Source organism: Phoxinus phoxinus (genome assembly GCF_949152265.1).
Source record: "Phoxinus phoxinus genome assembly, chromosome: 8".
NCBI classification, from domain to species: Eukaryota; Metazoa; Chordata; class Actinopteri; order Cypriniformes; family Leuciscidae; genus Phoxinus; species Phoxinus phoxinus.
The window spans coordinates 19,353,813-19,366,767 of NC_136883.1; the positions used below are offsets into that span (position 1 = coordinate 19,353,813).

The window sequence follows — 12,955 nt, forward strand, 5'->3', positions numbered from 1 at the left end:
ACTTACCTAGCAAGGAGGTTTTTTAATACTCTGAGAATAAACAAATTTTTTGTGCATTAATATCGCAAGAAAATTAATATTTTTTTTTTGTTCCAGATTAAATTTTTTATTTCATGTTTAGTATTACTTTAAATAGGACCAAGACTAGACTTGCCTTGATAGGTAATAAACTACATTTCTAAATAAGTAAAAACTGTAAATATTGTCATAAATAAAGTTTTACGATGCAAGTTTTAATTTGTGGCCCTTCAGATTTTATGTGGTTTAAATGTGGCCCAATTGGCATGTGAACTTGAGTACCCCTGGCGTACAGGATGCTGGGCTTGGCGGTGAGGACGCTGAAGTAACGAAGGCAAGGAATGACTGGACATCTCCACTTGTCGTCAATGGCTCCGTTTCGAAGGACCATGAAAAGGAGGTTTGAAAGGGATGTGCCGGTGGCTGGCTTGAAACCAATGGAGGTGTCGGTAAGAACAATCCAGTCCAGTCACTTTAATTACACAATGTTTTTATTAGGCACATGTGTGTGTGTGTGTGTGTGTGTGTGTGTGTGTGTGTGTGTGTGTGTGTGTGTGTGTGTGTGTGTGTGTGTGTGTGTGTGTGTGTGTGTGTGTGTTGTTTCTAGGAGGGAAAAGGATATGGGATACAATTAACAACATAATGCCACAATTAATTTGAATGACAATCAAATATTGGTCACTGATTCTTGACAGTCGGGACAAAACACGTTTTAAAAAACTTTTTTTTTAAATACACACTATATCAATTAGAGTTATTCGTTTCTGCAGAGAAAGGTCTTAGCTATTTAACCATGTAAAGGAACAGGTTCTAAATAAAAACACATTTTAAACAAATTTACATGTTTCCCTTCAGAACTGGATTTGTGTCAACTCCGTCAGACACACTAAAAAGTAAACAATTTAAATTCTTCCAATCCAACAAGAATCTAAAGTTATGAAGTATATTCTAATAGTGTTTAGTTACTCTGATATGTAAACAAAATACAATATATAAACTTAAGTTGTGATTTCACACTATTCTGAAAACTCAGATTTCTAAATATTTGCATTTTCAAACTTTGATTTTAATTTCAATATTGTAAAAACAAATTCCTTTAATAAATAAAACCTAAGAGGATGTAGATCAGATGGTCCTTTATTACAAAAACAACACCAACTGAAGGAAGAATATTTTTTTCCCAAAAAAATTAACAAAAACATACATCCAAACGTCGAAGATCTGACGGTGTTGACGAAAAACTGACGGTGTTGACGAAAAACTGACGGTGTTGACACAAAATGTGTGCATTGCTGATTATTGAACAGATGTGCTCTTTAAACACTACTACTAAAACTACTCCTTGTTATTAGAGTATTGAACTTACTGTAAAGCAAACTATAATAAACATATTGCACATACACCGTTTCCAACTATTTTAAATTAAACCGTTTCCAACTATAAAAAAACAAAAAAAAACAATAAGGGAAACCAGGGGCTACCCTCTGCCGTGATAATTTTTTTTGGCCATATCGCCCAGCCCTACACTGGCTTCTCATTTGTCTATCTGTCTCTATATATATAAATATATATATATTAAAGTGCTGGCAAAGTTACACGTTACACAATAATAAGCAGACCACTGCCTGCCCATTCTCTACAAGTCAGATGCGTATGGTTAAATAATGTAATGCATGCTATGTATGTGCATTTATGTGTAAATAAAACCCTGAAATAACAGTTTAACCCTTCACTATATTCACAAATAATATTATATTCGCACATTAAGAGGTTATTGGTGGATTTGTCAACTCCGTCATCGTACAGGTCAACTCCGTCAGACATAGAACCTGACGGAGTTGACGTCTGACGGAGTTGACGTAAGGGCATGTATTTTCCACCAAAACATGTATTGTACACTGCAGCTAGGTAGTTTTCCCTCAGTTGCTAGCTGTCCCAATAACCTCACTAAAATGCTTAAATTCAATCTACTATGGTTTAAAAAAAGTATCTTAACAGAAAGATGGTATTGACATGGTGCAGCTGTGACCATAGGAATATTGACATTGTTTGTCTAAAATATATAAAAATGTAAAACGTACTAGAGCATGTGTGGTATTGCTGCATTCACCACAGGCAGGGAGATGAAAAGGGGTCCTCAGGGATATAGCTGACCATGCTATTTCCTGATTTAAAGAGCTTTATGAAAATATCTGACGGAGTTGACAGAAACTGAGGACACAACTTTAATAGGCAGATTTCTATGGAAAATATTGTTTGATGTTCACTTCATGCATTGTTTTTTATATGTATACCCCTTATTTTGTATTTGATATATATGTTTTCACAATTGTAGAGCTTTTTAAAGTTTTTTGGGATGGTTAATGTTGTGACCTCTTGCTGAGGACAAGTGCAATAACATGGACCTTCTACATGGACCTGTAGAAAACCTTCAAATTTTCCCCAAAAAGATAAAAAGTTTATTCTAAAAATCAGATAGGTATATACAAATCCTTTAGATTTAACTTTGTAAGTATGCCAATCATGATGAATTTCTTAATTTTTGCTATAAATTAGACTTTTCTATGTGGGACATGTTTTGTCCCGACTCTCAAGAATCAGTGTGGTACAAGAACTTAGAATGCAGGAAATTAGCTAGGTAGCCTACAAACAAAGTCAATAAATACATTTTCTCTGCCCCATAATTAATAAACAGATAAAGCCTATACATACTCAAATGCACATATTCTTACAATTACCACAATGAGTCACATGAGCATACCATCAAAGGAGAAACTTATGGAACTTACATAGTTTAATAACGCACACAAGGCAGGAGACACAGCATTTCCAGCAGCAACACACAAGGATTCCTCCATGTGGCATTAACAAGAGGCAGGGGCTGTGTGTACAGGTGCTGTCTAATGAAGTCTGTGGCCGTTTCTCAATATGCGTTCTTGTCTGTACTTGTGTTCTTGTGGACTTGTGAAACGTCATCAGTCGCTGCCCAAGTACTGTCCCAATTCAAAGTTCACATCTAGCCAAGTCCAGTTCAAATCCCCGGATGTGTTCTTGATCCGCCCCTTTTACCGAGGATGCATGTAGAGGTGACTTATGCAAACTTGAGACAGACAGATATCCCAGAATGCATCTCGTCCCACCAGCAAGCGTCAATGGCAGAGGAGAAAACCCGCGTAATATCAAAATACTACTGTTATTGTGTCACGAAATGTAATTCTAAGAGTGTTTCAGTCGAGAATGTAGTTGTTTAAAGCTCAAATCTGTGGTTTATTTATAAAGATAGCGCCTATTTAAAAAATGTATCTGACGTTTTCGGAGTTGTGAGATCCAGGCGATCCCCGGGCGCTCAGCGCTCAATAACCCCGACTGGAACAGCTTTTCCTCGGCTAGTGCTTCTGATGTTTGCTGCTGGCTCTGGTGTCTCTTGTCTAGTGGTTAAACATGAGATATATAATTCGTCTTGTGTATATCTAACGGGCGATCTTTGGTCTCATTAATCTATAATTTGTTCCATGGCAAATCGTTTTGGCTGAGGGCAAAGTGAAGTTTCATAATTTTATATGTTTAGGCTATTTAACTTGAGCTATATGCTATTTTAAGCTGACTTATGTTTGACTGAATTGTTTGCTTTATTTATTTTTATTTTCTTATACTTTTATACTGGATATCAGATCATTAAAACGGACATTTAACAAAAAGAGTCAGGGTTGTGTAATTTAATTTAAGGCTATTTTAAAATATATATAATATTTTTTATATTTATTTTATTATACATTCTCTTCACTGTACATGTATAATAAAATAAAATGACACAACCCCGTCTGTTTTTTAAATGTCAGTTTTAATGTTCAATAATGTTTAATATTTTTAAAATGAAAGCAAAAAGAAGCAGGGTTGCGTTTTATTTCGTGTTGTTATGCAGTGAAGATAATCAATGTACACGTTGCCTGAACCACATTTGTGTGGCCAATTAATGTGTTTAAGATTTTTTTTTAAATGAAAAGAGGCAGAGTGTTGTTTTATACCATATTTCGTTTTATGGTTGCCTAAAATATACATAAAGAGATAACCGGAGTAGCCAGAGCGTGCTGAGTGACGCGATCAAGAACGCCGCTGTCCCATTTGCAGAATAACCGGACTTGCGTCCTCTCGTCCTCGGGAGTTCGTTCTCCTAAGTCGAACTTGGCAAGTCTGAACTACCAAGGACGCAAGTCCGAAGTTGGCGTACTTGGTATTGAGAAACGGCCAGTGGCTGATTGAGGCCAATTAATTGAAGGTGTGGTGAATTGCATGGGGAACTGAGTGGCAAATAAAAATGGGCGTGGCAACTGCAGGACTCTACAGGGTGCTGGAGGGTTCATGTGAGTTTGCCCAACCAATCCATATGTGCTTTGTGGATTTGGAGAAGGCATTCGACTGTGTCCCTTGTGGCGGCCTGTGGAGGGTGCTCTGAGAGTATGGGGTCCGGGGTCCTTTGCTAAGAAGCAGGAGCTTGGTTCGCATTGCCGGCAGTAAGTCAGACTTCTTTCTGATGCATGTTGGACTCCGGCAGGGCTGCCCTTTGTCGCCGGTTCTGTTCATCATTTTTATGGACAGAATTTCTAGGCGCAGCCAGAGGCCGGAGGGTGTCTGGTTTGGGAACAACACGATTTCGTCTCTGCTCTTTGCAGATGATGTTGTCGTGTTGGCCCCTTCAGACCAGGACCTTCAGTATGCACTAGGACGGTTTGCAGCCGAGTGTGAAGCGGCTGGGATGAGAATCAGCACCTCCAAATCCGAGGCCATGGTCCTCAGTCGGAAAAAGGTTGCTTGCCTACTTCAGGTTGGTGGAGAGTTCCTGCCTCAAGTGGAGGAGTTTAAGTATCTTGGGGTTTTGTTCACGAGTGAGGGAAGGATGGAATGGGAGATTGACAGACGGATCGGTGCAGCTTCTGCAGTAATGCGGTCGATGTACCGGTCTGTCGTGGTGATTAACTGGTCAATCTACGTTCCTACTCTCACTTATGGTCATGAGCTTTGGGTCATGATTGAAAGGACAAGATCCCGGATACAGGCGGTCGAAATGAGCTTTCTCCGCAGGATGGCTGGGCGATCCCTTAGAGCAGGGGTGGGGAACGTTGGTCCTGGAGGGCCACTCTCTTGCAGAGTTTAGTTCCAACCCTAATCAAACTCACCTGAACAAGCTAATCAATGTCTTCAGGATCACTAAGGCTACAATCAGGTGAGTTTTTTCAGGGTTGGAGCTAAACTCAGCAGGACAATGGCCCTCCTGGACCAACGTTCCCCACCCCTGCCTTAGAGATAGGGTGAGAAGCTCGGTCACTCGGGAGGAGCTCAGAGTAGAGCCGCTGCTCCTCCACATCGAGAGGGTCAGCTGAGGTGGCTCGGGCATCTGTTCCGGATGCCTCCTGGACGCCTTCCCGGGAAGGTGTTCCGGGCGCGTCCCACCGGGAGGATACCCCAGTGAAGACCTAGGACACACTGGAGAGAATATGTCTCCCGGCTGGCCTGGGAACGCCTCGGTGTCCCCCCGGAAGAGCTAGAGGAAGTGGCTAGGGAGAGGGAAGTCTGGGCATCTCTGCTTAGACTGCTGCCTCCAGTCTATATTAACTGGAGAGAGCTGTCCATTACCATGCTTGTTTATCTCAGCAGCAATTGCTCGGCTGGTGCAAAACTTGCATCTTTGCTCATAGAGGCTTTCTGGACACAATAGAGAGGGCACTGGTTTTAGAAGGTTTATACTACGCCCAAGCTCCTTGCCCTGCCTGCACCCCCAAACTCCTTGACATGCCGGTTCCGTCCCTGCTGCCTGTCATGCCAGCTCTGCCTAAGCTCCCAGCTCTGCCCTGGCCCACAGCCAGGATTCCAGATCCACCAGAGCCCGTCTGGTCCATTACACCAGCTCCACCCTGGTCTTCAGCCAGGACTCCAGAGACGCCGGAGCCTCCCTGGTCTGTCCCTCTGGCTCCGCCCTGGCCCCTAGCCAGGAATCCAGACCCGCCTGACCTCCCTGGCTCAACCCTCCCTGGTCACTTCTAAAGACTTCCTGGTCCATTATGCCGGCACTGACTTGGCATTTCTGCTACGGCAACATTGCTGTCTACGTGCTCACAACATTGTAGCAACGTAGAATTGTAAGACGCGACAGGGCTGTAGCAGTGTTGTTATGCGGCATTCAGCAACTGAGAGACGACGTTCTGACAATTTATTTATATGCTGATAGATATGCCTATAGATATCCCCCATTTAGCATTTTAGATAATTATATACTTTTTAAATATTGTTTATCCTTAGGTCCTATTATTATTTAATGGGGCTATCAGTAAATTAACCTAATTATAATCAACACCTGCAAGTGTACACTTTGAAGAGTAAAAATGACAGAAGGTTTCGTTAATTCAACTTTATTAAAACTGCATATTGTAATCAAATTGCACTTCCAAAAGTCATACATTTGTGAAAAAAGAAAAAAACTAAATAAACGAATATACTAATTTATTTAAGTATAATAAATAAAACATAAAAATCAAAGGCAGATCAGAACATTTAATGAACAAAACCGGGTTCTGTAGGGCAGACAGTAGTCGAAAGCCGGCCGATAAAGGACGGTAATCAGGGAAACATCCACAGATCCAGAGGAGCAAAGAAACGAATGAGACTAAATAACGGACAAATCAAATGAAAAACTAAAACAGTGCGAGCGAGGCTACATTAGTCACATTAAATTAAAGTTGTAGGTTGTGTTTGATAGCTGCGCAATACTCACGTACTGTATCTGCTCGATGATGAATGAGAACACAATGAGCCCAACAGGTGTTTGGAATTTAAAAGGCTGATTTTCGCGCTTCAGGGCAGTGACGAGTACATTATGTAGTCCAGTGGTTGTCCATAGGCACCATAGGCACAACCTTAAGCAATGACCCTGAACAGTGGTTTAATGTCAACATTGTGACAACGATGTAACAACCTTCACCACACAACGTAGTTAAAGCAACCTTTTGGCCATGTTGTTAAAACGTTGTTAGAAGGTCGGGTACGTTGTGCCAACGTTCTGTGTTTTGTGGGTTTTGTCTTGTGCTGTGTAGCACACAGCTTGTGTTTTACCCTGGCTGTGTGCTTTCATGTTGTCATGTTCTGTGTGAGCACATGGCTTGTGATTTGTTTTACTGGTCATTATGTTTGGTGTGAGCATATGGCTTGGATGTTTCCTTGTGCCATGTACTCTCCTACCGGTTGTCTAGACCTGCCCATCTTGTTACCTGATTATTGATTAATTTGCCCCACCTGTCCTCCATCGTTACATGCTTTGTTTGCTTTCCCTATTTATTCTCCCTGCGTGGGCAGTCCTTTGCTGGTTTGTCCTCCAACATACCTCTTGTGTCTTGACCTGCCTGTTCTGAGTGTGCCTTGTCTAGTTGCCAGTCATGGTTTCCCCCATAGGGTAGGTTTTGTTTGCTTTCGTTTCATTTTTATAATTGATAAAGCCCTTAACTCTGCATTGAGTCCTTGCTCCTTCCATGACCCAATACCTGAGAGTAATGGCTAGTTCACACTACAGGATTGTAAACCCGATTTAAGCCCGATTTGCAAATCGTTGAGCTCGCCGACAGGTCGGGGTGTTATCGCGTGCAAATCGCGGGGGATTAGCGGCCGATGAACGCTCGCCAATCTGTTAGTATGAAAGAGCCAACAACGCATCAAAGACGCTCGCAGCCGCCTCGCGGACGCGTCGCCGAGCCCAGAAAAATATCTAGCATGCTAGATATCTGGAGCTGTCGCACGACTCAACCACATGTGATGCCATGAGCTACAGCCAATCAGAGCAAGGCATGGGTTGAGGTCACCGGGAAAATACCGTTTATATACTGTCTATGGGATTTTTTTTTCTTTTTCAGAGCAAATCATCGCGCAAACAGTTTGCAGCACTAATTTCTTTCTGACGTCCATATTCAAACAAAGACTCGCGTGTTGTGTACTTGTGTTCTTCTTCGCTGGGTAGTGGCGCGCGTGCTGTATTGCGTCATTTCCGGTTCGTTTTATCGCGTGATTTCTTCGTGATAAAACGTGGTTTTGTAGACAAGATAGAATCGTTGGCTGACAGAGTTGTTGTCACCTCGTGTAGTGCGTTACCTCCTGTTGCGGATCAATCACGTTGTGTCGTGTGGTGTGAACAGCTCAACAACTTGAACACTCCTGATTTCACAGAGAGCAAGTCATGTAGTGTGAACTGCACAGTTCAGCCCAACGTTTTAAAATCCTGTAGTGTGCACTTGCCTTTACACATTGTGAGCTTTTTTTTTCTATTTATTTCATTCAAGTTTGTCAAATAAAATGTGAAATTGTTTATTGGGAAAATACTGATTACTGAATAAATAAATAAAAATGTTTTTTACTAATTTTGTGTTTTATTTATTTTGCTCCATATCAGTTGGAGGTTGTCATGTTGGAGTTCCCATAATTAGTCAAGATTACTGTTGATCCCTGTAAAGCTGTTTTGAATCAATCTGTAGTGTAAAAAGTGTTATAAAAATAGACACATAATAAAAGTGGTTCACACCAAAGACAGTAAAGTTGGAATTGCCATTGTGGAAAATCTGTTCAATTCAGAGAAAAAATAGTATTGATGCTTTTATGTGAAACAGAAAAAAAAAAAAAACGTAAGCACCTAGAGGAAAATCTATGAATATACTGACCTCTAGTGAAAAATTTAGGAATGTAGGCATACTGTACATTTGGTACACAAGTTTTTTTTAGTTAAAGGGATGTTAATTTTAACAAACTGTTGTTTATTGAGCTTACCATTAATGCAGTGAAAGCAAACACTAAAACAAGTGGCATATTTAAGTTGCCATTAATCAAACTATAGTTTAAAGAGAAAAGTATTTCCTGATTTCAGTGGAGGTCTAATTGGTACCACCTGCTTTTTTAAAGCAACTCCCCACACAGTCTTTATTATAAATAACAGCCATGTGGGTAAGCTAGAAAGAGCTAGAGATGTGGATCACTCTCCAAATCTGCCTGTATCTGTCTTTTAACTGTATCTCTGCAGCTTCAGTCCTCAGGTCAGGCATCTGTCAGCTCCAGGGACACTTCAAGTTAAACGGGATGTTCCAGGATGGAGATCTTATACTTGGAGGTCTGTTTGAGGTTCACTTCCTCACAGTGTTCCCAGAGCTGAGCTTCATAATGGAACCGGAACCACCTTACTGTGAGCAGTGAGTCTGAGACAAACTGGACAAGGATACCTATTTGTGTAAAAGACAAAATGAAGAAAACTAAAACATAGCTACTGAACTGTCTTGTAATTATAAATTGCATGTCCTTTTTTTATTCATCAGAATTAATTTGATCAATTGCTTTATTTGTTTATTTTTGCGTAAAATCAGAGTTTGTAAATCAAATGAAGAGTATAATTTACCATATGAGAATGTTGGAAACTGTTTTATAACATCAATTCAGAAACATTTAAATATTTATCTTGCTTTTTATAGGTTTGATAAGGCAAGTTTCCAGCAGGCACAGACTATGGCCTTTGCTATAGATGAGATCAATAATAATCCAAACCTGCTTCCTAACATCACTCTTGGATACCATCTTTATGACAATTGTGTAAAGTTGGGAGTGGCATTCAGAGCTGCTACAGCTCTGGTTAGTGGGACAGAGGATTCCTTCTCCAACCTAAACTGTGCTGGTATACCACCAGTGATTGCTATTGTGGGGGATCCGGGGTCTACTCACTCAATTGCAATCTCCAGTGTATTGGGGCTGTTTAGAGTGCCTATGGTAAGTGTGAATGTTAAATGCAAGGTTTTATGTATTGTTACATTTTAATTGTAATAGATAAAAAACATTACAGTCTGCATATAATGCTTACAAATGTTTTTTTATATTTTGCTAGTGTGTGAAATATTTGCTGCTCATTTTTGTCTCTTCTATAAGGTTAGCTACTTTGCCACCTGCTCCTGTTTGAGTGACAGAAAAAAGTACCCCTCTTTCTTCAGAACAATACCCAGTGATGCCTTCCAGGTGCGGGCTATGGTTCAGATCTTGAGGTATTTTGAATGGACCTGGGTTGGTCTTCTCTACAGTGATGATGACTACGGCATCCATGCCTCTCAGTCCTTCCACAAAGATGTGCAGCTATTTGGAGGTTGTGTTGGCTTTTCTGAAATGCTGCCTCGTGATAATAACCGTAGAGATATTCAGAGTATAGTGGGAGTGGTTCAGGCCTCTACAGCAAGAGTGGTGGTGGTGTTCTCCACTGAAGCCTATTTGTTACCACTGATGGATGAGGTGGTATTGCAAAACGTGACAGGCAGACAGTGGATTGCAAGTGAAGCTTGGGCTACTTCACCTGTGTTTCACACTCAGCGTCTTTTGCCTTTCCTGGGGGGCACACTGGGCATCGCCATCAGGCGTGGGGAGATCCAGGGACTTCGTAAATTTCTTTATTACCTCCGCCCTGACAACAATCCAAGAAACAATATGGTAAGAATCTTCTGGGAAAACATGTTCGGGTGCAGTTTTGACGCTGGAGGCAGAGAGGTAGAAGGAGAAAAAAAGGGTTGTTCAGGGCAAGAAGATCTGAACAGCACAGAAACAGCATACTCTGATGTTTCAGAGCTGAGGGCATCTTATAATGTGTATAAAGCAGTTTATGCCCTTGCACATGCGCTTCATGACTTGATGCAGTGTGAGGAGGGCAGAGGACCATTTAGTGGAAACAGATGTGCCGACGTAACCAACCTGCAGCCCTGGCAGGTATAGCAGAAATACTACATGAACACAGAAGGGACACAAATAATTCTACATGTTTATACACAATATAGAAACACATACAACACCTGTCCTGTCTGTAACCTGTACAGGTAGTCCATTACCTACAGAAAGTGAACTTCACCACCGGCTTTGGGGATTTTGTGTCATTTGATAAGAATGGAGATGCTCTGGCCATCTATGATGTGATGAACTGGCAGCCGAGTTCAGATGGTGCGATAAGGGTCAGCACAGTTGGTGTAGTGAATGAAGGGGCTACAGCAGGGAAGGTGCTCACACTAAATGAGGATGAAATATTCTGGAACTTTGAGCACAAAAAAGTAATTTATATATCATATTCATTTCAAAACTAGTATTATTATAATTCACACAGACACACACACATCACTAAAAAGAGTGATAACAGATATTGTGCCCCTTAGCCCCCACGGTCTGTGTGCAGTGAGAGTTGCCCCATTGGCACCAGACGAGCCAGGAAGAAGGGCCTTCCTGTCTGCTGTTTTGACTGCCTGCCATGCGGAGATGGAGAGATTTCAAATACAAAAGGTAAAGAAGTCCTATTCCAAAATCTTAATATATATTAAAGGTGAATTTTCTTTTAAAATATTGTTTTACACACAGATGCTATTGAGTGCACAACATGTCCAGATGAGTTCTGGTCCAGTCCAAATAAAGATCGGTGTGTCCCCAAAGAAGTAGAGTATCTGTCATATGAGGAACCTCTGGGCATCTCTCTGACCACTGCATCTCTTCTTGGCACCTGCTTCTGCGCACTTGTGATGGTCATCTTCGCTCATCACCGTAGCACCCCTGTAGTACGTGCCAACAATTCAGAGCTCAGCTTCCTGCTGCTGTTGTCTCTCAAACTGTGTTTTCTTTGTGTGCTATTGTTCATTGGCCGGCCACAGGTGTGGACATGTAAATTAAGACATGCTGCATTTGGCATAAGTTTTGTCCTGTGTGTCTCCAGCATCCTGGTCAAGACAATGGTAGTAATAGCTGTGTTCAAGTCATCTCGACCTGAGGGTAAAAGTGCCATGAAATGGTTTGGTGTAGCTCAACAAAGAGGCACTGTCATGTCCCTAACCGCCCTTCAGGTTCTGATATGCTTAGTATGGTTAACCACTTCATCCCCAACACCCTATAAAAACAGCCAGTATATCACCTCTAAAATAGTCTACGAATGTTCTATTGGCTCAGTGGCTGGTTTTTCTATGCTGCTGGGATACATTGGCCTCCTGGCAGCAGTAAGTTTCCTCTTAGCCTTCCTGGCAAGAAACCTTCCAGATAATTTTAATGAAGCCAAATTCATTACCTTCAGTATGTTGATCTTCTGTGCTGTGTGGATTGCATTTGTTCCAGCATATGTGAGCTCACCAGGGAAATATGCAGTGGCTGTGGAAATATTTGCTATTTTAGCTTCCAGTTTTGGATTATTGGTGGCCATATTTGCCCCAAAGTGCTACATCATCCTTTTACATCCAGAGAGAAACACTAAAAAAGTAATCATGGGAAGAGCTGCACAAAATAAATAGTCCAAAATAAACTAGACATTTTTACATTGAGAAATACAAATAAACTGTGAACTGTGTTCCTGTTTAAGTTTAATTAGGTTGCAAATGGCTAACACTTTACAATGGTTTCCTTATATATTCAACAAAAGCAAGACAGTGATGGTCTTGATTGTATTGGGCACATTTAGACCTGATATTAAAAGTGCACTATTAATAAACAAACAGAAGAACATTGTAACCAGAACTCTCTTTATGTACATGACAAGAATAAAACAAAAAAACAAAAGGTTTGGAAGATGGGTTTATAAAGTACTCACTCAAAATTTGAACCAAAAAGGTTACATAGTGTACTGTCTGAACCAGTAACAAAGAGAGAACCCAATTGCAGGTGAATAGTAAAGGTTTGTTTGCAAAAGGCAAAACTCAGCCCAAGAGTGTCAGAACAAAAACAATCCTTAGCCAGGAAAAAACAGATGCTGAGTTGCAGGGGGAAAAAATCAAGCATGCAAAACACCCAGAAGGGGCCGGTTGGTACTGATGTCGGGCAAGGGTCAGAACAAGGCAGGCAAGCAGAACCAGTGAATGGTATCTTTAACATTTGTCTTGGGTAATTTAGTCACAAGTAGTCACTTCTATATACAGGTTTA

General features: G+C 41.0%; 1 protein-coding gene across 1 annotated transcript; it reads left to right on the forward strand.

Annotated features, from left to right (window-relative positions):
• Positions 1-8,923: 8,923 nt before the first annotated feature.
• LOC307002750 (extracellular calcium-sensing receptor-like) lies at positions 8,924-12,329 on the forward strand (the record flags this gene model as incomplete). Its single annotated transcript, XM_079620662.1, has 6 exons — positions 8,924-9,233; positions 9,510-9,801; positions 9,958-10,779; positions 10,887-11,114; positions 11,217-11,340; positions 11,416-12,329. Exons 1-6 carry the CDS (start codon positions 9,013-9,015, stop codon positions 12,327-12,329), a joined length of 2,601 nt encoding a protein of 866 aa, XP_079476788.1. The 5' UTR covers positions 8,924-9,012.
• Positions 12,330-12,955: the final 626 nt, after the last annotated feature.